Raw genomic sequence first — 24,686 nt, 5'->3', positions numbered from 1 at the left:
TACTTCTGAAGAACTTTTGTTAATTACGTGAATATCCTTTTGCTGCTGAAAATTATGAGAGTAATTTGGTTCCAAAGAATTTGGTAAATTCATCATAAATTGAGAAAGCTAATATAGTACAGAACGTAGTACATGCATTCATGAATATAATAAGCAGAGCAAAGTTCCAGACTGCATAGGGAAGTAGGGAACATATGTAATTTCCCTTAACTAGGCAGTTCTGGAGAGTTCTGCTTATAAACGTATGAGCAAGAAGAGATCAGCTCTATTTCAGGTTTCTTACTGAATACTTTTTCCCATTTTGGTGGATCTCCCCTCTACAGTGCCCATTTATTATCATGTATTTAGTCATCATGATTTTTTACACAACTACCGAGGCAATGTGGGAGTATCTAAAGATTGCACATTTCCCTTTCTATGATTTCTCTTTTCCTTTCCAGCTTGAAGGTCTGTACTGGACAAGTTCTCTGCATATGCTATGCTGTCCTTGTGGTTTGGGTTACACACAGTGACACAGGGCTTCCAGAAGAGTAAATATCAAAGAACCCCAAGTACATGGGCTTTTGTGACGAAAACTCACATTTGTAGGGTATGTGTTTCAAAACACTCCACTTTACTCAGTTTTTATCCAACGGGCTTGCCAACATGGTTGTTTGGCCCACTCTCAGGAGCCATGTAGGTTGTTGACGTTGTTAGGTAGGGGCGAGTGTGGGAAGGCACATGCGCCGAGCCCTTTAGGCGGGACGGCTCGCGCCTGCATCATGGTAAGTTCTTCTCGCTCGTCTCTCCTCCATCTTTTCTCTCGCTCAGCACGAATCACTATAGCTCGTGGCTCTGCTCGGCTTGAAGATGCCGCCAAAGATGAGGGATGCAGCACGGCATGTGCAGGTAGAAACAAGCATCTGCAGCAGTCCGGTTGACAAGGAGGTTACTGCACAGTTTTTATTGGAGATTTTGTTTAAGGGTTTTTTTGATTGGGGGAAAAAAAATTTGTGCTTCAATGTTTGGTTTGGATTTCACACGGCTGTTGCAAAATCGGTTCTCTTATAGTGAAATCAGCGTGCTGATTTTCTCAGATTGGGAGATTTATTTGGTTATTTGGGCATACAATGTATTGTAGGAGGTTGATAGCCGGTTCAATGGAAAGATTCCTCCTATCTACAAAGATGATTCTGAGTACTTTGGAGTCGAGAGCAACACAAACTCACATGCTTTCATGGGTTGAAGCCAGTGGGGAGAGTGGCTTAGGATGGTACAGATGCTGGAAGGTTCCTTGGATGCCCATACGAGGTACTCCCTCTAACCTTAAATATAAGATTTTTTTTTGTTTGGATGTGACATATTATAGTACTACAAATCTAGACAGAGAACAAAAAAACCTTATATTTAGGGACGGAGGAGTAATTAATTGGCTCAACCGACACTTTGTTGATGTTTTGGTCTTTTTGTTCATAAAATGTATCAATGACATTGCATGTTGATAATGAATGTAACTTTGTCAAGTGGGTGGATGGCGAGTGGCCTGATAGAGTGCAGAGGACTATCCATCACCTTCGGAAGTCAGTCGATCGCGCCGCGGTCTGAAGCACAAATTGCAAAATTCGACTAACACAAAGTTACAGCTGAAACAGAGAAGGCAATTATCATCACTGTAGCAAAGCAGCGCATAGAGGCTTTGTAGAACAGGAAGCTCCAAACTGAGAAGATGCAATGGTTGTCGAGGGGAAGCAGAGGATGCTTATGTTATACCAGGCTGTTATAGTGTTGCTGCTGCTTGTGCTTACTTACGTACTTGCAAAAAACAAATGGGATGGCTTTGTCAGTTGTGGTAGTCTTTGTTGTCAGTATGCTATAATAGTGAAGGTAGTTATTAGTAATGGGCTATATCAAGGTACGTACCAGAGGTAATTAGTTTGTGTGTTTTAGACTAGAACATGGTCGATGTAAGTACTATGTGATGTGCTTGGGTGTTGACAATGAAAGTCTATTTGTATGTTTCTAATCTGGAATGGAGGGAATCTTTGAGCGCAACATGTCTGAAATTTTTGCAAATATAACTTAGGGTACGTTTGGTTCCCTTGCCTAGCTAGCCTTGCTAGGCAAAAGCAAACCAACTTATTGCCTGCTTGCTGGGTTTGCTGCACCCCTCCGTTTGGTTTCGTTTGCTATCTGTGGCTAGAATGGCAGCTCGTATCAATGACTAGAAGATGGAGTGATTTAACAAGAAAATGGCTGCGAAATAGAAACAAGTGTTACAAAATCATCATGAGGCCATATTTGATCTCATCAAAGGCTCATCAAAGAGCAACAATGGCAGCAATCAAGTGACTTGCAGCAGTCATATTATGGAGCATTTGTATCACATAAACAGCCATATTTAGAGGCTTAAATCTCTCTTAAATCCTAGGAGAATCTTAGGCTTGTACACATACAAATCCTCACTATAAAAGGGGACATATTGAGATCAATAATACTGGAAGGGATTCACTGTTTTCACTGTTCATCTATCGTTTTCTAACACGTTATCAGTAGCTCTACCAAGCAAGAATAGTGAAAGACTCACCGGCACGTGCAGGGTAAGAATGGCTCGTCCTGTTCCTCTCACTGCCGATTCCTTCCTTCCACGCAACCTCTGTGCATGCCACCTTCGTTGTCTCTTGCAGTAGCTTGAGAGGATCCTTTGGGCTCCGGCACGCCGTCCTCGACATGGTAGGGGCCGTGGTGTCGGCATTGTTGGCCGTGGTCCTCCACCTAGCTTCGCCGGACGTGGAGGACGACGCCGCGACAACGGCGCCACTGCACACAAGAACACGACAGCCAGCAGCACCATCTCTAGCACCCTCGCGACTCGCCGAGGGTCTCCGGTGATGCCGGACATGTGCACAGCGCCAGAAAGAATTCTGATAGAGGTACCGCACCACTGTGAGTCCCATGAGTCCATGGGTGGACTGCAAGGGTGCGGCAGCAGCACCACTGTGAGTCCCATGGGTGGACTGCAAGGTGACCAAACAATTATTCAATAACTTGTCACTCATACTATTTCTCACTTTAGTCATCACTAAATTCATTGCAGAAAATACCCTTTCCACACTTGACGTCACCATCGGTAAGATCAACACCAATTTAAGAAGCAAATACACCAAATCATAAAGATCATGCTTCTTTGTTTCAACAAGCTTAATAGAGAGCTCACCAATGTTGTTTAGGCCTTTGAGTCTATCATCCTCTCTCATATCATCAATATATGTATCAAGTTGGAGCTCAAGTTTCATCAAATCAGAGCCTTCAATGTCCTTAGGATAAAAGCTTGCAAGTCTAAATATTTTTTGTGCATCAAATAAGGCAAATGAATCGGATGGATTAAATGCCGACACCATATATTTTTTTGGATGGATAATCAAAGGCCCAAAGTTGGCATGGGCCATTAAGAATGTACCCTCTTCTAGCTGCATCTTGATTGTTGGCATCAAAACTTGAAATAGGAGCCCTTAAACCTATATCATGTTCAAGATCATCAACATCATAAACCAACTGTGGTTCTTCAGTTTCAATTGACCCCTCATCAATAACAACATCTGGAGGTGGAGGTGGTTCTTGTTCTTCACATGCCCCTTCATCAACAACTATGTCTTCATCAATTGGAGCTGGAGCATCATCTACAGCAGGAACAGCAGGAACAGACGACCCTTCATCAATTGGTAGATCACAAGATGCAACTTTTTTTGCTTTATGCTTCTGAAAAAGCATCGCAATGGTTGACTTCTCCATGCCTCAATATCCTAACAACCATCAAAACATGTGAAATTGTCATCTACATATGAACTATGAAGGGGCTAGTACTGGTCTACTGCTACAACTCTAGATTCAAGAAGGAGAGGCGAATGGCCGAGAGGGAGTGAGGAGGAATTGAGGAATTGCTCACCGAAGTGGCGGAGTCCGGAGATGTGGCTGGGCGGCTGGGCGCTGGTGGCGTCGGGGGTCGGGCTGCCACAGGGACGCCGGTTGCTGGGACTGCGGGAGGCCGTGACTCGGGAGTCGGAGATGGCCAGGGGCGGAGTCGTAGTCGTAGAGAGCCGGAGAGGGCACGGCCGCGCGGGCGCCGGCGCGGCGCGCGAAGGTAGCAGCGCCGCTGCCACGGCTGGGCGCGCCGCGCACGCGCCTGCCGCTTGGCGGGACAGCGGGAGCCGGGAGGCCGCTGGTCGGACAATGTGAGAGGAGCGGCGGCGCGGCCTCGCGGGACGGCGGGAGCGCCGGAGTCGCCGGTCGCGCCGGCCTCGCGGGAGCACCGTCGCCGTGGGAGGCTGGGAGGGGAGAGTGCACGGGAGATGGAGAGAACGAAGAGGGTTAGGGTTTTTTTTTGTTGGGCCAGGCTTTTTTCATGGGCCAATAAAAATGAATACCTGGTCCGCTCTAGGCCAAATTGCAGGGTAGTCCTAGGCCTACCTGGACTACCCTTTGGGCCTGCCCCTGAGAAGAAACAAGTTCCCAATGGGAATACACAGACTGGAAATTCCTCAGGAAAGGGCAAACGCAAAAGAGGCAAAAAGCCTCGTGGGAACACTCAAAAGGGAAAGCACAATTCTCAGCCCAATAATGATAGTGGCAACAAAACCGCCTGCTACAGGTGTGGTTGCTACAATCATATTGCTAAGAAATGCAGGACCCTTAAACATCTTGTTGATCTACACATGAAGTCTATGGGTCGTACACGGAACAACCAGAAGCATGAAGCATACTTCGCCTCTCAAGTGCTGGAGACTGGAGCAATGGACCCCATTCCTGAAGGAGCGGGACCGAGCAAAACCAAGACTCTGCCAAATGAAGAGGAAGTCTCTTTGGACATCGATGACATGGTCGTGGAATATGCTTCCAACGACATTTATGGAGACCTTAATTAGGTGCCATTATTTTAATGTTTAATTTTGCAAAAATAACCGTTGTAATAAAAGACATGATGTTGCTACCCATTTATAATTGTAATAATCGCACCTACTATTTTAATATATTCCCATGTGGTTTTCTATATTTTGTTCTTATGAATTTAAATTCTACATTATATAGATTATTACGGGAAACAGTCCGATGGAAGAGGAGATATGCCTAGTGGCCAGTTGTACTACTAACACTATACATAGGGAAGTCAAAATTTTCCAAACTCTCACAAAGAGGGAAGGACAAGTTTTGACCATCACGGGATGCGATGCTATGATTGTCGGTTCCGGTAGGGCCACTATCATACTTCCAATGGGTACACAAATAAACATCGAGGAGGCATTATTGTATCCTGATTCAACACGTACCCTACTAAGTTATAGAGATATCCGGAAAAATGAAATTCATGTGGAAACATATGAAGAAAACAATGAGGAGTTTCTCTTCTTGACCAAAGATACTGGATATGGCAAACAAACAATTGAAAAGGTGCCTTCTCTCCCATCTGGATTGTACTACACATTCATCAAACCTGTACCATATGTTGCATACAAAGTGATTTTTTCAAAATGTGGATGCATTTAAAACTTGGCATGATCTCCTTGGCCATCCTGGCATCGGAATGATGAGAAAAATCATGAGCAATTCAAGTGGTCACGGTATGAGCGATAGAAAATTCCTAGAATCCTTAGATTTTGTTTGCACCTCATGTGCAACTGGGAAATTAATTTTGAGACCCTCACATCTTAAAATAATGGAAGAACCACTAAAGTTTCTTGAACGCGTTCAAGGAGACATTTGTGGCCACATTCAACCATTATCTGAACCATTAAGGTATTTCATGGTTCTAATAGACGCATCCACAAGATGGTCCCATGTGTGTCTCTTATCGACATGGAACCATGCCTTTGCAAAATTGATTGCACAAGTCATCAGACTTAGAGAAAGTCAACCTGAACACCAGATAAAATCAATCAGATTAGACAACACTACAAAATTTTCTTCCAAAGCATTCAATGATTATTGTATGACTTTAGGAATTGAAGTTCAACATTCCGTACCGTATGCTCACACACAGAATGGTTTCGCTGAATCTCTTATCAAGAGATTAAAACTCATAGCCAGACCATTATTGCAAAATTGTAACCTACCAACCTCATGTTGGGGTCACGCAGTCTTACATGCTGGTGACTTAGTACAATTGCGCCCAACTGCATACCATACAGCCTCCCCACTGCAATTGGTTCGTGGTGATCCTCCTAGTATTTCCCATCTACGGAAATTCGGTTGCGCTGTATACGTACCGATCTCACCACCAAAGCGTACATCAATGGGCTCTCACAGGAAAATGGGGATCTACGTGGGATATTTATCTCCGTCGATTATTAAATACCTGGAGCCCCTTATGATGAGGACATCCCTTCCAACGATACAACCATGCCTATTGCACAGCAAGGACCAATGACTAGAGCTCGAGCTCGTGAACTTAATTATCAGGTAAAGTCATTCCTAGCAATCATACAAGTTCTTCTCAGAATTGGGTGCTACTAAGTGGTTGTTGTGATCTACTTGTTGTTAGGAATATGGGAGAGGAACAAGATCGCAAGCGTCGTAGTGTCCTCCCCCAAATCGAAGTTTATCCATCTCTCATCGAAAGATCGGGAACCCCCGTTGCTGCATCAAGTGGTATCAGAGCTCAAGTTGCTCGGTGAGAGATTTTATCAGTCCTTTGTTTTTACCTACAGCCCATAAAAACCACAAAAATAGGTCAGATCCGAAATCACCAAAACAAGTTGAGCCTTTGCTATTCTACTTAGTCTTTGCTTGCTGAGTTTTTGGTTGCATCGATTGGTTGAGTTGCTGGTTCTAATAGTTTAGTCCTTTAGAGTTTCGGGTTCTGCTTACGATTTCGTCGCCACAAACACTTCCACCATCACTTCATTCATCTTCATCCCGCTGCCACCATCACCACCATATTCACCACGAAATCCACCTTCAACCCCACCAAATTTCGTCCACCACAACCAACAGCACCCTCATCACCACATTAGTCATCCCCCAAATGCATTTTTTGCTGCCTCCACCAACAGCCAACCCTTTTGCAAATTTGTGAAGTGAATCAGCCCTTCCCAAGAAAGCATCTAAGTGCTCTCACTTTTGACTTGTTGGCTGAACCAAGTAACTCCAACCAGCCCATCATTTACTCCATTGTGTTGACATGTTGGCTGAATGAAAAGAGAAGTTGTTCCTGCTGTTTTGAGTAATTTCGAAATTCATTGAAATTTTTTTTTCAGCTTTGAACTAGTTTACAAAAAAAAAAGAACGAAGAAAAAATCAGAAGTGAAAAAAAAGGAGAAGAAAAGAAAAAAAATACAGAAGAAGTTGTTGCTGTTGTTTTCCTTGTGTTCTTTTGGTGCAATTTTGAGTGGCTACGCTTGTGAGTAGGTTCGCGTCTCTAATAGGGTTTTACCTAGGACAAGCACAATACCATCGTTGAGCGATTATTCAACTTGCTTCGATTAATGTGGTTCTAGCTATACCTACTTGCAGCCACTTATAACTCCACAAATTTTTTATCTACTTCATCACAGAATCGTGCTTGTTGTCGGCTCCGGTACTACTAACCATTGTTGTTGTTCTTGCTGGTTGCCAACGCCTTTTACATAGCAAAGTAAGAACATGTAAGAACTCGTTTGCACAAGTTTGGTAGAAATGGAGATGGAGAACACCTAGCTCCAATAGTTGATAGGACATATTTCTTGTGAATTTTTTTTCTTCCTATTAACCATGACAGGAGGATCAGGGGAGCACCCTCAACGTTCACCATGTACGAGGGGTATTATATAACATTTTGAGCGCCAAGTGAGGGAGCATGCTGAAGGCCTTGATGAGGATGTTAGGGTTGCCAATGATCGCCTTGGTCAATTGGAGGCTGCTCAAATTGACACCAACTCCAAGCTTTCCTCATTGAAGAGGTCCCTTGTGGCTGTGAACACTTCTCTTGCAGGAATCTTGAATACGTTGGAGAGAATGGGCCAAGATGGTCATGATGGATCGGCTAGGCACAACCATAACGGCCATGATGCTCATAGCAGCATCGCAGCAAGGGATGAACTGGAGTACGCTGCTGACACCGAGCATGATGAGAAGGTACTTGGTCGTCCACTACGACAACAGCGCCGGCGGCGCCATGGCATGGGCGCTCCACCACGGCGGGAGGTACGTGATAATGATGATTTTTTAGGCAAGATCAAGTTTACCATTCCTTGCTTTGATGGAAAATATGACCCTGATGCATATCTTACTTGGGAGCTAGCCATTGATCAGAAATTTGCTTGTCATGATTTTCCTGAGAATAAACGTGTTAGGGCTGCTACTATTGAGTTCACTGATTTTGCATCCATTTGGTGGAGTGAATTTGTTCGTTCGAATCCAAATAACACTCCCCAAACCTGGGATGCAATGAAAAGAGTCATGCGAGCTAAATGTTCCTTCATATCATGCACGTGATTTGCTGCATAAATTGCAACAACTTAGACAGGGAAACAAATCCGTAGAAGAGTATTATCAAGCTTTGCAAACAGGAATGCTTCGTTGTGGTTTGGTGGAAAATGATGATGCTGGTATGGCTAGATTCATGGGTGGGTTGAACCAAGAAATTCAGGACATTCTAGCCTACAAAGAATATAGTTCAATTAATCGTTTGTTGCATCTTGCTTGTCAAGCTGAAAGGGAAGTGCAGGGACGAAGAGCTAGCTTTAGGACTAACATTTCTGCAGGTCATGATAGCTCTTGGACACCTTCCAACGCTGCTGCACAGTCAACTCGAGCAGCAGCACCATCGTCCTCAAGTAACAAGCTGCATCCCTCCACAACAAACTCTACACCATGCCCGAGTGAACCAACAAGAGGGGTTGCTGCTAAACCTTCCAAGAGCTCATCATCAGTGGCATCATCAGGACGGACAAGAGATATTCAATGCCTACGCTGCAAGGGCTTTGGTCACGTGCGCAAGGACTGCCCCAGCACGCGTGTAATGATCGTGAGAGCTGATGGTGGGTACTCCTCCGCTAGTGATTTAGATGAAGAAACCTATGCTTTGCTTGCAACTAACATTGCAGGGGAAGGTGACGCACCCCACCAAGATGAGGAACACATTGGGGCAGAAGCTGCAGAGCACTATGAGAGCCTCGTGGTGCAGCGAGTGCTAAGCGCACAAATGGAAAAGGCTGAACAAAATCAGCGCCACACCTTGTTTCAAACCAAGTGTGTGATCAAGGAACGCTCTTGTCGCATGATCATAGATAGCGGAAGCCGCAATAATTTGGCTAGTTCTGAAATGGTGGAGAAACTTGCATTGAGCACACAACAACATCTGCAGCCCTACTATATTCAATGGCTTAATAGCAGCGGCAAGGTAAAGGTAACACGATTAGTAAGAGTACATTTTGCCATTGGTTCTTATCATGATTCAATCAACTGTGATGTTGTGCCTATGCAAGCATGTTCTATGTTATTAGGTAGGCCATGGCAGTTTGATAAAGATTCTTTACACTTTGGTAAATCCAATCAGTACTCCTTTGTGCATAATGGAAAAAAGCTTGTGTTACATCCCATGTCTCCTGAAGTTATTTTAAAGGATGAAATTGCTAGAGCTAGCAAACAAAAAAATCAAAAGCATACTAGGAGTGAGCATCATATTGTGGCTAATGAACTTGAGAAGCATAAGAAGAAATCCACCAACTCTGTTCCAAATAATAAAAATGAGATTAAGCTAAACGGATCTTGTTTCATTGCAACAAAATCAGATTTGGATGAAGTTGACCCTGACACTTCTGTTTGCTATGCTTTGGTTTGCAAAGAAACTTTATTTTCACTTGAGGATACTTCTATTTCTTTGCCTTCTCCGGTCACTAACCTTTTGCAGGAATACGCCGATGTTTTCCCAAAGGAGGTTCCACCGGGGCTGCCACCGATTCGAGGGATTGAGCACCAGATTGACCTCATTCTTGGGGCCTCTTTGCCAAACCGTGCGCCATACATGACCAACCCGGAGGAAACAAAGGAGATTCAGCGTCAAGAGCAAGAGTTACTCGACAAGGGGTATGTGCGTGAGTCTCTTAGTCCTTGTGCTGTTCCCGTGCTTTTAGTTCCTAAGAAAGATGGCTCATGACGCATGTGTGTGGATTGTAGAGCAATTAACAACATCACAATCAGATATCGTCATCCTATCCCAAGGCTTGATGATATGCTTGATGAATTGAGTGGTTCACTTGTGTTCTCTAAAATTGATTTGCGTAGTGGTTACCACCAGATTCGCATGAAGTTAGGAGATGAATGGAAAATAGCTTTTAAAACTAAATTCGGTCTATATGAGTGGTTAGTCATGCCCTTTGGTCTCACTAATGCACCCAGTACTTTCATGAGATTAATGAATGAAGTTTTATGTGCTTTCATTGGCAGATTTGTGGTAGTATATTTTGATGACATTCTCATATATAGCAGATCAATAGAGGATCATCATGGTCATTTGCGTGCTGTTTTTGATGCTCTACGTGATGCACGTTTATTTGGTAGCCTTGAGAAGTGCACATTTTGCATAGATCGAGTCTCCTTTCTTGGCTATGTTGTGACTCCGCAGGGAATTGAAGTAGATCAAGCCAAGGTTGAAGCCATACATAGCTGGCCGGTTCCAACAACGATCACACAAGTGAGAAGCTTTCTAGGACTTGCTGGGTTCTACCGCCGCTTTGTGAAGGATTTTAGCACCATTGCAGCCCCACTACATGAGCTTACCAAGAGAAATGTGACATTCACTTGGGCTGCAATACAAAGGAATGCATTCGGCACTTTGAAAGATAAGTTAACACACGCACCTTTACTCCAACTTCCTGATTTCAACAAAACTTTTGAGCTTGAATGTGATGCTAGTGGGATTGGATTGGGTGGTGTGTTGTTACAAGAAGGCAAACCTGTAGCATATTTCAGCGAGAAATTGAGTGGGCCTAATTTGAATTATTCTACTTATGATAAGGAATTGTTTGCTCTAGTGCAAACTTTGGAAACATGGCAACATTATTTATGGCCCAAAGAATTTGTTATACACTCTGATCATGAATCTTTGAAACACATTCGAAGTCAAGCAAAATTTAACCGTAGGCATGCTAAATGGGTTGAATTTATTGAATCTTTTCCATATGTCATCAAACATAAAAAGGGAAAAGAAAATGTCATTGCTGATGCTTTGTCTAGACGTTACACAATGCTATCCCAACTTGACTTCAAAATTTTTGGCTTGGAAACAATAAAAGAGCAATATGTGCAGGATGATGACTTTAAAGATGTGTTGTTGAATTGCAAGGAGGGAAAGACTTGGAACAAATTCGTTCTCACCAACGGGTTTGTGTTTAGAGCTAATAAGTTATGCATTCCAGCTAGCTCCGTGCATATGCTATTATTGTAGGAAGCGCATGGTGGAGGGCTGATGGGACACTTTGGTGTGAAGAAGACGGATGATATCCTTGCTGATCATTTCTTTTGGCCCAAGATAATGAGAGACGTGGAGAGGTTCGTTGCTCACTGCACAACATGCCAAAAAGCTAAGTCACGCCTTAACCCTCATGGTTTGTATATGCCTTTGCCTGTTCCTAGTGTGCCTTGGGAGGATATTTCTATGGACTTTGTTTTAGGGCTGCCTAGAACAAAGAAGGGGAGGGACAATATCTTTGTTGTTGTAGATAGATTTTCTAACATGGCGCATTTCATACCTTGTTATAAGAGTGATGACGCTACACATGTTGCTGATTTGTTCTTTCGTGAGATTGTTCGCTTGCATGGAGTACCAAACACCTTAGTTTCTGATCGCGATATAAAATTCCTTAGTCATTTTTGGAGAACCTTGTGGGCTAACTTGGGGACTAAACTTTTATTTTCTACTACATGTCACCCCCAAACTGATGGACAAACTGAGGTTGTGAATAGAACATTATCTACAATGCTTAGGGCTGTCTTGAAAAAGAATATTAAAATGTGGGAAGAATGTTTGCCTCATGTTGAGTTTGCTTATAATCGTTCACAACATTCTACTACTAAGAAGTGCCCTTTTGAGATTGTTTATGCCCTTCTGCCCCATGCTCCAATTGATCTTTTTCTCCTCCCAACTTCAGAGAGAGTGAACTTTGATGCAAAATAACGCATTGAATTGATGTTAAAACTACATGAGACCACTAAGGAGAACATAGAGCGCATGAATATTAAGTATAAACTTGCTGGGAGCAAAGGAAAGAAACATGTTACTTTCGAACCTGGTGATTTGGTTTGGTTGCTTTTGAGGAAGGATAGGTTCCCTAATTTGAGAAAATCTAAGTTGCTACCTAGAGTTGATGGTCCTTTCAAAGTGCTACAAAAGATTAATGATAACGCATACAAGCTTGAGCTGCCTGCAGATTTTGAGGTTAGCCCCACATTTAACATTGCAGATTTAAAGCCATATTTGGGAGAAGTAGATGAGTTAGAGTCGAGGACGACTCAAATGCAAGAAGGGGAGGATGATGAGAACATCCCTATTGCACAACAAGGACCAATGACTAGAGCTCGAGCTCGTGAACTTAATTATTAGGTAAAGTCATTCCTAGATAATCATACAAGTTCTTCTCAGAATTGGGTGCTACTAAGTGGTTGTTGTGATCTACTTGTTGTTAGGAATATTGATGAACCCTGAGTTCCTCTCGACACTCAAGGCTGTTGTTGGCCCGATCTTTCGGTGAGTTGTGATAACTACGATTTGGGAGAAACGTTGACGATCCGACTACAACCGTACTAGACGTTGTGTTGCGCCTTAGCGATCGATACACCTCTCCGTGGGTTGTTGATCTTGCCGGTGCAGACCGACCCTATTCCTGCAAGCAATCGAGAACAAGCAAGAACAAGATATAAAGCAACTGAATTGCTAGATAGACAAGACGCACAAAGATAAATTGATACACGATAAAGTGGGGTTCCGAACAAGTAGACGGACGGTCTAGCCGACACGCGTGCTGCAAGCAAAGTAGCAATGGCTAAACTTACAATTAATCAAAACCCGAGAAACCCTGAAGGGGTAACTATCTATATATAGGGGTGGGAGGACGACCTAGGGGTGCCTAGGGTCGTGCTCCACCAGCTTGGGGCGCATCCCACATGGGCCCCACTTGGGCCGGGGTCCCAGACGAAGTTACAAGCCCATAGGCCCATTACAGGTGTCGCAGCACCTTGTTTCTTCAGTTGCTGCCGACTGAGATGGAATTTGGCAATGAGGCTTGATGCATTGGAAAGAGGACTCCGAGAGCTTTCCATCAAGTACTCTCGGGCCCAAAACGGAGGCCGTATGGAGATTCGGCGGCCGTTTGAAATCAGCAGTGTAGTAGGCGGCCGAATCGGATTCCAGCACTTGGAGGACTTGAACTTGATATCTTGTTGTTCATCCATGATGTGAGCAATGGATGTATCCATAGTAGCCATGGTCACATCATCCTCCCCTTCTTCACGGAAAATCGTCCTCGGTTTTTCCATATGGTGCTCTTTGCGTAGTCCATTTACAACAACCTGTTTCTTCCAATTCAAACAAGGCAAACTCGAGACAATTTGGTTAGCAATAACATTTCTCTCTAGCTTGTATGTTTTGTCCACATGATAACAATCCGGCCCAGGTGGGGTCGGCCGAGGCCCAATAACTTAAGGTTGAGGCTCACACGGTCGCCGCCCGACTTTAGCGTCTCTGCCAGCGGGTAATAGTGGAGGATGTCCTCATCAAATATGGGAGAGGAACCAGATCGCAAGCAGCACTAGCAACACTGATTTGATGAAGTCAATGCTCTTCACTCCGGAGGGCAAACGGGGCAAATGAGTACTTGTTGGAAAGATTTCGTCATCTACTTTCAGCTATGTGCGGCCTCACCATCAAATTTGACCCAGGCTGCTCAGAATGACGAAAATAGTTCTTCACATCAGAAACTTGGGCTTGGGCCTTGTATCTTTACAGCCCATTAGGGTCCACAAAACCTAGGGTTTGCTCCCACCTCCTCTCCTGGTCATTCCTCCACCTATATAAACTTCTAGCAGCCACCATTTTGCACTTTGGGTTTTGTTTGGATGTAAGTTTAGCTGCAGCTACTTCTTTGTACTCGCGTGTGTCGGCTAGACCACCCGGATTCTTGTATTCAGAACCCGGATACAAGTGCCGTGAGCTGTTTTCTTGTCAACTTGTTCTTGCTTGTTCTTCGATTGCTTGCAGGTTCAAGGTTGTTCTTGTCACGGCAAGAACAGCAACAACGTGGAGTCGGTGTATCGGTTACTAAGGCGCAGCACCCCTGTGGTAGTTGTAGTCGGACCGCCAACGTCGTGTCCTCCCCCAAATCGAAGTTTATCCACCTCTCATCGAAAGATCGGGAACCCCCGTTGCTGCATCACCTTACAGGGGATTTACTCACGGCCCGGTACGCTGATTGTATCTTCAATGAAGAACATTTTTCGGCATTAGGGGGAGAATTTAAGTATCACACTGAATGCCCGGAAATAAATTGGGATGCCATAGACACCCTAAAGGAGGATCATCATATCGCAGAATCTGAACTTCAGGTTAAAAGGATCATTGATTTGCAGGTTGCTGCAAACAATTTGCTAGACTCATTTACTGTGAGTAAAAGTGTCACAAAATCATACATTCCTGCAAGGAATGTGCCAGAAAGAACAGAGGTACCAAATAAAACTATTCAACTCCCTTCCTCAAAAGAGAGTGGGAGAAGTACAGCGAATCCTCGCAAGCGCACGAGGAAACAGAGGAAAGAATCCTCTGACACAGTAAATGAAACTTAACCTCAAGTTGAGAGACACCAAGTGAATTCATCCAATTCACTTCCCACATCAACAGTGCACTCAATTTTTGATGATGGGACATTACGCCCTGACGTGGTCATATTGGGAAATACTGAGCCGTCAACTAGGGTAAATGAAATTTCCGTAAACTATGTTGAGTCTGGAGAATCATTCAACTGTAAGACTACAATTGTCGACATATACTTTGCCTCATCAGTTGCAGAAACCATCCAAAATGATCCAGATCCAAAATCCATGGTAGAGTGCAAAAAAAGCTCGGACTGGAACAAATGGAAGGAAACAATTGAAGTAGAGTTGGCCTCCCTCAATAAAAGAGAGGTATTCTCACAAGTAATACCTACACCTCCAAAAACCTTCCCCGTGGGTTTCAAATGGGTTTTCATCCGGAAGCAGAATGAGAACAATGAGGTGGTGAGATATAAGGCGAGGCTTGTAGCACAAGGGTTCACGCAGAGACCCGACATTGATTTCAATGAAACATATTCTCCAGTCATAAGCGGAATTACGTTCCGATATTTGATATCACTGGCAATACAAAAGTGTCTATCTATGCCGTTGATGGATGTCGTGACAGCATATTTATATGGGTCACTAGATTCGGACATATATATGAAGGGCCCCGATGGGATCTCTATACTGAATGGAAGCGCAAATCGCAAAATGTATTGTGTAAAGCTCAAAAGATCACTCTATGGTCTCAAACAGTCGGGTAGAATGTGGTACAACCGACTGTGTGAGTACCTTCTGCAGAAAGGTTACTGCAACAATGATGATTGCCCATGCATATTCATCAAAAGATCCTCCATAGGATTTTGCATTATATCAGTGTATGTAGATGATTTGAATATCATTGGCAGCACACAAGATATTAATGTAGCCTGCCACCATCTTAAGGCGGAATTTGAGATGAAGGATTTGGGTAAAACCATATTTTGCTTAGGTTTGCAAATCGAGCACCTTCACTCAGGAATTTTAGTGCATCAATCTGTCTATATCCATAAATTATTGAATAAATTCAATATGGACAAAGCACATCCAAATAAAACTCCCATGGTTGTTCGATCTCTCGATAAAGAAAATGACATTTTTCAACCATGGGAAGAAGGAGAGGAGATATTAGGATCAGAATATCCCTATCTCAGTCTAATTGGAGCACTTATGTACCTTGCAAATAGTACCAGGCTAGACATTGCATTTGCGGTGAATCTATTGGCAAGACATATGCTGCTCCAACTAAGCGTCATTGGATCGGAGGAAAACAAATCCTCAGGTACCTAAATGGCACAAAGGATCTTGGCTTATTCTTTCAGAAAAATATTGATCCTAGCCTGGTTGGGTACACTGATGCTGGCTACATGTCTGATCCCCACAACGCCAGATCACAAACAGGTTTTGTATTCCTCCATGGAGGAACGACCATATCGTGGAAGTCATCTAAACAAACATTAGTAGCTACCTCCACAAATCATTCTGAAATCATCGCACTATTTAAGGCATCACGTGAATACGTGTGGCTTCGGTTCCTCAGATCTTATGGTATCGGTTCCTCAGAATCACCTACCATTATGTATGAAGACAATGCTGCTTGTATTACACAGATGCAAACATGCTAGATCAAGAGCAATATCACCTAAGTAGTTTTATCCCCCATGAGCTTTAGCAAAATGGAGAAATAAACATCTTACCGACAAAGTCTTGTGATAATCTGACAGATCTCTTCACTAAATTCCTACCCACTTCCTCATTCGAGAGATGTGTTAAGGGAATTGGTATGAGACTGCTCAGAGACTTGCAAGCTTCAGGGGGAGACTCTCTAAATGATGGACCTTGTTAAAACGCTTCACATTGTACTCTTTTTGCCTTTGTGATTTTTTACCATCCGGTTTTTCTCATATAAAGTTTCTAATGAGACAATGATAGATGCAAGCTTATGCCTTATCTCATGTTTTCCCCCACAGGGGTTTTTCTAGAGATAAAACACGGTATGGCTTACTCCTTTAACCTTGCAGGTTGATGATAGAGCAATCATCAGTCATATTATTTCTATTCTTTTCCACAGGGTTTTTCGAAGGAATTAAAGAACAAGTTGATCTCAAGATGGATTCGATCAAAAGGGGGAGTGTTACAAAATCATCATGAGGCCATATTTGATCTCATCAAAGGCCATGTTTTCCCCCACATGGTTTTTTCTAGAGATAAAACACGGTATGGCTTACTCCTTTAACCTTGCAGGTTGATGATAGAGCAATCATCAGTCATATTATTTCTATTCTTTTCCACAGGGTTTTTCGAAGGAATTAAAGAACAAGTTGATCTCAAGATGGATTCGATCAAAAGGGGGAGTGTTACAAAATCATCATGAGGCCATATTTGATCTCATCAAAGGCTCATGAAAGAGCAACAATGACGGCAATCAAGTGACTTGTAACAGCCATATTATGGAGCATTTGTATCACATAAACAACCACATTTATAGGCTTAAATCTCCCTTAAATCCTAGGAGAATTCTAGGCTTGTACACGTACAAATCCTCACTATAAAAGGGGACATATTCAGATCAATAAAACTGAAAGGGATTCACTATTTTCACTGCTCATCTTTTGTTTTCTAACAACAAGATCTACTAGCCCGATAGTTCGGCAAGAAAGAAGCCTGGTTGTTTAAGAAAGTCGCATGTGTTTCGAAGGAAAATAAATCGCTTCGTCTTATCGCTATTTTTTTCGCGCAAGAAGTTTGCCATCGGAGGCGAGCCGATTTGGCTCTCTCTCGTGTGCCAGCCTTTTCTCGCCCCTGCGGGCTAGCTTTCCCTCAGAAGTTAGGATTTTTTTCACGATTCAAAACGGCTGGTCTTGCCAGGCCAGGCCAGGCTTGTTCTAGCCATGGATCCAAACGCACCCTTACTGATTTAGCAATTGGGCAGTACAGACCATTGAGCATCAGGAAAGATTACATGAGTGCTTCAATTAGCATATGGTTGATGCCATGTATCATATGGTTAACTTGCAATAGAGAAACAATGATTGGCAATTAGCATTTCATTACTTCATTCCAAGCATTCCCAAGGTAGTTGTTAAATACCTCACTTAAATTGTTAACAACCTAGTGTCAAAAGCACTAGATGTGCTTGTGTGGCGGCACGCCACGAGTTATAACAAATTTAAATAAACGAAAGGTGTTTTTTTTTTCTGAAAAGTTAATTTGCCGGGGCGCCAAGAGAACTTCAATTGACTGATATTCAATTGACTGATATTTTGGTTGGTCAATAATAACCATTAGGTATCTGAAATGAAAAAAAGATCGTAACCATCCCTTATGAAATTTGAATCAAAACTATACTCTTACACGCCCTTCCGTATAAACAACTCGTTTTATTTAATCCCTCTTTCCCCATCGGCCGATTCTTACCCATTTTCACATGCGCCGCTGTGCGTCGCGCGGCACATGGCACGCCTCCGCCGCTGCTCCAGACGACCTCGCCTTATCAGTCACCATCTCTCCTCCTATATATATCCAGCAGCGCTACTGTGAATCAAGGCTCCTTGTCCCTTTTGCACGTCGTTTGTATGTAAAAAACAATCAGGTTATAAATAAATCAGTGATATCATAATTTAAATTACTCATTTGTTCATATCAATCGAACGGTAATCAGCAATCCATTTGGCATGATAAAACCATCCAATATCATACGATAACTACCAAACAATGATCAGCTCACTATCAACGTAGAGCATCCATATTGAAACAACAGTTTGTTATACAGCGTTTACATTACATATTATTATTACCACAGTTACTAAAACAAACGATAGTCTGCGCAAGTCAAGATACAAAAGGCGTGCGACGTGGATGCGATGCAGAAGAACCAAACTAAGCGGATGGGGACGGGGGTCGTTTGGTGACGGCGCCGAGGGCTCCGGGTCCTGGCACTCCCCACGGGTGAGAACTTCCACTACTGCACAACCTAGCTTTGCCGCCGGTTGGCAACCGTTTGTTGTCCTGGTTATACAACCGGGATGGCCAATCTGGCTATCTTTAGTCCCGGGTAAAATAACCGGGAGTAAAGATCTTTTTTTCTTTTTTTTTTCATCCTTGCTGCTTGCTGTCTATATATATATAGGTATATATATACCTATACTCAATTTAAATCTTGGAGCCCATACTCCATATACCATATATATATATAAACTATTTTGTAGCCGGGGTACAGAATAGGGGTCCAGAATACCTATTCTGTACCCCCCCCCCCCCCCCTCCCGCGCCAAACCACCATCCACCGAACCGGCGCCACCCCACCATCCACCGAACCGGCCCCACCACCCAGCGGTTTTTTCCCCACCACCCAAAAAATCATGATTCCTCATCCTCCTCCGCCTCCTCCTTCGTATCCACGCGCCGCTGCCCTCAGCTCCTTCCTCAACCGACGGTGGCCGACGGCGGTCCGGTGCGCCTCCTCCCCCGCCTCCCCTGCCTCCCCCGCCCCTCTCAGTGCCTCTCCCGACCCCCTTACCCCCGCGCCTCCTCTAGGGCTTGCGTCAACAGGGAGGGGCGTGAGAGGCCGGCAACAGGGATACTGGCGACGGCGGCCAACGGCGTATTGGCTGCGGCACCTCCCGCCGGCCCCCGTCCTCCCCTCTCAACGCCTCCCGCCATCCCCCTTCCTCCCCCTCTTCTAGGGTTTTGGGGCAGCGGCAGGGGCAAGGGCAGCCGGCAGGGCTGCAGCTGAAGGCGCGGCAGCGGCTGGTGGTTCGGAGCACGGCGTGGGCGTCTTCCCTGCTAGCTGGACAGGTTTCTAACCCATCTTTTTTTTTCTGTTAACTGAAATGCTTCTTGTGCTAAGTATAGTTCAGAAATCCTTCCTAGGAATGTATTTTGATAATGCTAAAGTGAAAAATGAGACAGATTCTTGCTGCTATATTCTTAGTCAGACCAAACATGTCAATGTGTTATGCTTGATTGGTTATTGAATTAAAAAAAAGTTGAACGTTCATGTGTACAGATATATATGTGTTATAGTATTTAAGTTCTCTCAGAATTTTAATGTGTACAGCATCTAATTATGTTTGCTTCAAATTTTCAGTTATCAATTCTTGGAAAGTTGGATTGCCTTTTTGTCTGTTTAATAGTCCCAATGAGTGAACAGAATATTGTCTCGAGGCATTCTTTGAAAAGTACAGCCGGGTTTTTTTTTATCTCCATCACAAATTCACAATGCTTCAAGCTTTGCAGGATAGATGCTCATTTTGCTTCTGTCATCCTCTAGCAGTGATAATTGATAATGCTAAAGTTAAAAACACAGATTGTATACTACAATTTTTTTCTTATACCTTTTGATTTGTGTCACAGTGGCGTTTATTAGGAGGAACCTGTGAGCAACTTTTGTATCAAGTCTACTTCTCGTGAGAAGAGGGTCGACAATGAAATGTGAGTCTTTTATGCAGTAATCGTGCTTTATATGACAGTAATATATTTTTATAGACATGCATGGTTTCCGATACACATTAAATGTTTTTTCTGTTAGTTCACGGTGCCTGATTTATGTTTTCTTAGTAAGATGGTTACTCAGTTTACAGTTACATGTCTTTGTCCCTGCAGTAACACAAACCTTACTTTGCAGTAACATATTTTATTTTTTGCAGTAACTCATCTATGTGCTTTATCCTTTTTTCATGCAGTGGGTTCAGTTGTTAAAGACGGCAAGGCCTTGAAAGTTGCAAAGGTTGTATACAGAGATGGTGATCATAACTTGGAGGTATCTTTTGACCCAACTCAAACCCAACCTAGTGTACCGGCAACGGGAGGGGTAGAAGAGGGTGAGCCAGTAGCAGCAGCGATGGGAGGGGGAGGGGGAGGGGTAGAGGAGGGTGAGCCAGTAGCAGCAGCGATGGGAGGGGGAGGGGGAGGGGAGAGTGAGGTAGTGACAGTGGCGACTGGAGGGCAAGAGGAGAGGCAACCACCACCAGTAGTGAAGGCTCAAAACAAATCACAGCTTCCTATGCGTCAGAAGAGGAAGAAAGTTTGTACAAGAGTAAGAGTCCAAGATCAAGAAGAAGACAATGACTTTATGGAACCAGCTTGTCAGGTGCCTATAAGTTTTCTTTTTTTTCAGCCTATGATTTGTTTTTCCCCAACAACTATGACATATTTTTGCTAAATGTTTGTTTTACTTACTTTTTCTGTTACAGGTTAAGAGTAAGGTAGCGGAGAAAGCAACACAAGATCATACAAAGCATAAGCTTAGTGAGCAGGAACCAGAGGATGAAGTGGAAGAGGAAGATGAGGATGAATATGAAGATGATGTTGAGGATGAAGATGAAGAAGAAGAAGAGGATGACGACAATGATTTCATGGAACCAGCCCTCAAGGTGCATGCAAGTTTCTTTTTCCTTTTTAGTAGCACATCATGTTTTTTCTTTCTTTGCATGACATGCACATCATGTTAACTTTGTTTTTCTCTTATCCTTTTGCCATAGGTCAAGCGGAACGTTCCTCAGAATAGGAAGACAGAAGCAATGCAAGGTTCTAAAAAGAAGGTTGCTTCAAAGCAAAAGTTGACTAAGGATGTGCCGGTCAGGAAGCGTGATCATTTCTCTGTGAACACCAGATGCCAGCCTAATGCCATCCTTGAAATGGTTGGTCCGTTGAACAAACCTCAGAGGGATAGATTGAATGCTTTGGGATTTGATTGGGTTTTCAAGTTTCAGATGAATGGCCTTCGATCTAGGGAACTCATTGAATATCTAATGGATTGCCTTGACCCTGATTCTATGTGCCTTGATCTTGGTGGTCGTGGGAAGTTACCAGTGACACCTGATGTTGTGCACTGTGTGTTGGGGCTGCAGAATGGCCACTTGGATCCACCAGTAGTGTCTGACACTGCTCCATTGGATCCTATCAGGGAAGAATTAGGTCTTGGAAAAAAGGAGAAAATATCTAGTTCATCCATTCTGGATAGGATTAAGATGGGGGGCACTGACGATTTCACAATGCAGTGCATTCTGATGATCTTGTTTAGCAAGTTGCTGGCCCCAGACTCTAGCACCGACATCACAGGGAATATAGTCAACATGGTGAGCAAAAACTTGGAGCAGTACAAAGACATGGCCCTCTGCAAGTTTGTTGTTGATCATTTGAGATGGTCAGCTGAGAGGTGGAAGAGTGGCAAGAGGAGTACAGTCTACGGCTGCACAGCTTTACTTGTGGTAATTCTCATCATCTTTTTGTTTGTTTATTTATTTGCAGTATCACGTCTGTTAGTTTGCAGTAACATCCACCTTTATTTGCAGTAACACATCTATTTAGCTTGCAGTAACAGTGTAGTAATGCTTTTAGATATGTTCTGCAGTAACAGTTAGTTTACTTTGTAGTAACATCCACCTTTATTTGCAGTATCACATCTATTAGCCAGCAGTAACAGTGTAGTAATACTTTAGATATGTTGTGCAGTAACAGTTAGTTTACTTTCTAGTAACAATCATTTTCTGTTTTTTTTTTCATTTTGTATTACCTTGACAACCTTCTTTGCAAGGCCATGATCTCAAACACCGATACACCACGCTCACAATTTTTCAACTCCAGTCTTATTGACAAAATTGAGAATCTCACAAAATCAACAAAGAAGGATGGCTCTACCTCTTTTGGGAAATTAAATGTAAGTTTGTTTTCTCCCCACTCTCTCTTTCTTTTTTGGTTGGATAGTGGTTGGTTGTGGCACTAACCCTTTTTTTATCTATACTTCTCATGCAGCTGAGGTGTAGGGAAAGCACTTGCTACTTTGTTTCAAAGGAGAAGGTGAAGAGAAAGGTTGGAGCTGCTAGTGGGAGTAGTAGAAAGAGGAAACACATTGATGAATTAGCAGCTCAAGAAGCAACTGTAGCAAGATCCAAAGAAACGCCTCGTTTTGGTGGTGACTTCCCAAGTCTTCGTAGTAAGCTAGGACCACTTGTTGAGTCACTTGGGAGTACCCGCAAGCAAATTGGGTTGGATGCTCTTGAGCAATATGACAAGGAGGTCGAGCAGATTATGGGTAACCTACACAAGGCTCAAGACCGCCTAGTGGATGTTCTAACTTCGCTTTGCTCGACAAGTGATCCTAAGATAGCTTACACACGGAAAAGCAAAAAGAAAGAGAAGAGATGGCCTCCCCCCTCTAGATTCTAATGCAGTAACCGACAAAACATCTGGCAGTAAGTTCTCATCCTAGTGCAGTAACATGTCTTTTTTTTTGTAATCAAATCTTTTTTTCATTCATGTGGTTTTACTTTTTCAGGTGGCAATGAGAACACAACCCAAGCTTCTATCGGCACACCTCCCACTCAGGCCAATGATGTTTTAGGAGATGAGCAAAGTAGAGGCAATGTGGAGAGCTCTCCCCCAATGCATGTCGAGGACCCAAAAGATGCAGAAGCTGGACAACCTTGCGAGCCAGCAACAGATGCACATAATGACAGTAAGATTCTTCTTTCTTTGTATTAACTTTCTTTCTTTGTTGATATCTTTTGCCATTGCCCCTCTGTGAACAAGTAGCCTTTTTTTATAGATGATGCTGAGTTGTCTAACTTGGTGGACAAAATCTGTACAAATGTTGAAGGCTTAGTGGACAAAATATGTACACATGTTGAAAGTACTCCTATGCCGGCCATTGCCCCATCTCTTGCTGCGAACCTGTCGCCTGCGATCATGCCTATTGAGATGGAAAAGAGGAGGCCGTTGGCAAACCCCAAGTACATATCCCCTTTCAAGTGTGTTTCCACTGAACCACTATGGGATGACACTGGAGACAATGTCATGGAAGTGTACAAAATTGTATGCAACGGTCAACTCCCTGATGTTGAAAGGTGAACATCTTTGCCCATCACTCCTCTTTTTTTTTAATTTTCCTAAGTGAAATGCGCATGTGCATTGAATTTTTTTGTCAACACTACAGTAATAACGTACATATAGTAAAATATATCTAATTGTGCAGTAACATATAATGTATCATGCAGTAATATTACTTCTCTTTTGTCTTTGTTTTTGGTTGTACAATTTTTAGTGCGTATCTCATCGACTAAATGGAAGGCGCCATTGTATGGAAGGGCGATGAATTGAGGAATTGTTTTTCAGAGGGTGGAAAGTTGACAAATGATATAATGCTCTTCTGGTCAACATGTTTGATTTATGATGATGCCAACTATCGGAAAGACAGCATTGGCTACAGAGTTATCATTCCCACCAGTGCCATTGTATGCTAAAGATTATTTTCATGCATTTCTTTTTTTATCTGCATGGTCCTTTTGAAAATAGTTCTCTAGCTCAACCTTTTTTTTCTTCTTTTTTGTTAATGACAGGAAGTGTTGAATTCTGAAAACCACAATCTTACATTCTCATTTGATGCTGCCGTCAACATAATCTCTCGTGAATGCAAGAGTTTTAACCTACCTACGCAAGTTATAAAGGTTTTCCATCACCTCACAACCTTGAAGTTCAAACCCTTCAACAAGATCTTTCCATGCAGCCACAAATTCACTTGGTGTCAGCGGATGGTTGATCACAAAGTGCAGCTTCTCTTTGAAATTTCTATGCTTGAACATTTCATAGAGCACACCTAACTGTTTTTTGTACTTCTTTAGTACATGCCATCGGCAGAGCCTATGAATGGTGTTCTTTAGCACCTCCCTTATAGCTGATGCCATAGCTGGGTCCTGGTCTGCATTTATATTGGTAGAACAGTAGCCAAGTGTTAATTAGGCAGTAACATATAAACAAAAAAGAGGTAACAAAATGTAAGCAAGGTAGGCATCTGAAATATTTTTATAGTTCAACGCACCTGTGAGAATACACATGGGAGCTTTGCCCCCCATGCACTTCAGAAAAGTTTTAAACAACCACTCAAATGATTCAGC

General features: G+C 43.1%; 1 protein-coding gene, 1 long non-coding RNA gene and 2 pseudogenes across 2 annotated transcripts; 3 read left to right on the top strand and 1 right to left on the bottom strand.

The window, feature by feature from the left end:
* Window positions 1-322: 322 nt before the first annotated feature.
* LOC127756461 (uncharacterized) lies at window positions 323-1,606 on the top strand. The gene is made up of 3 exons (XR_008013218.1): window positions 323-589; window positions 669-1,290; window positions 1,504-1,606. It is a non-coding gene; the product is annotated as an uncharacterized LOC127756461 (long non-coding RNA).
* Window positions 1,607-1,773: 167 nt separating this feature from the next.
* On the bottom strand, window positions 1,774-4,324 carry LOC127756460 (uncharacterized). Its single transcript, XM_052281789.1, has 2 exons — window positions 3,923-4,324; window positions 1,774-3,779 (listed from the first exon to the last, which is right to left on the bottom strand). The coding sequence occupies exon 2, from the start codon at window positions 3,465-3,467 to the stop codon at window positions 2,535-2,537; it is 933 nt and encodes a 310-aa protein (XP_052137749.1). The 5' UTR covers window positions 3,468-3,779; window positions 3,923-4,324; the 3' UTR covers window positions 1,774-2,534.
* A 3,687-nt stretch (window positions 4,325-8,011) lies between these two features.
* On the top strand, window positions 8,012-10,515 carry LOC127756265 (uncharacterized; annotated as a pseudogene).
* Window positions 10,516-19,231: 8,716 nt separating this feature from the next.
* LOC127757518 (uncharacterized) lies at window positions 19,232-24,668 on the top strand (annotated as a pseudogene).
* Window positions 24,669-24,686: the final 18 nt, after the last annotated feature.

Source organism: Oryza glaberrima, chromosome 12 (genome assembly GCF_000147395.1).
Source record: "Oryza glaberrima chromosome 12, OglaRS2, whole genome shotgun sequence".
Classification (NCBI taxonomy): Eukaryota; Viridiplantae; Streptophyta; class Magnoliopsida; order Poales; family Poaceae; genus Oryza; species Oryza glaberrima.
Note: the sequence above shows the minus strand (reverse complement) of the source record. Positions and strands in the feature narration are given on the sequence as shown.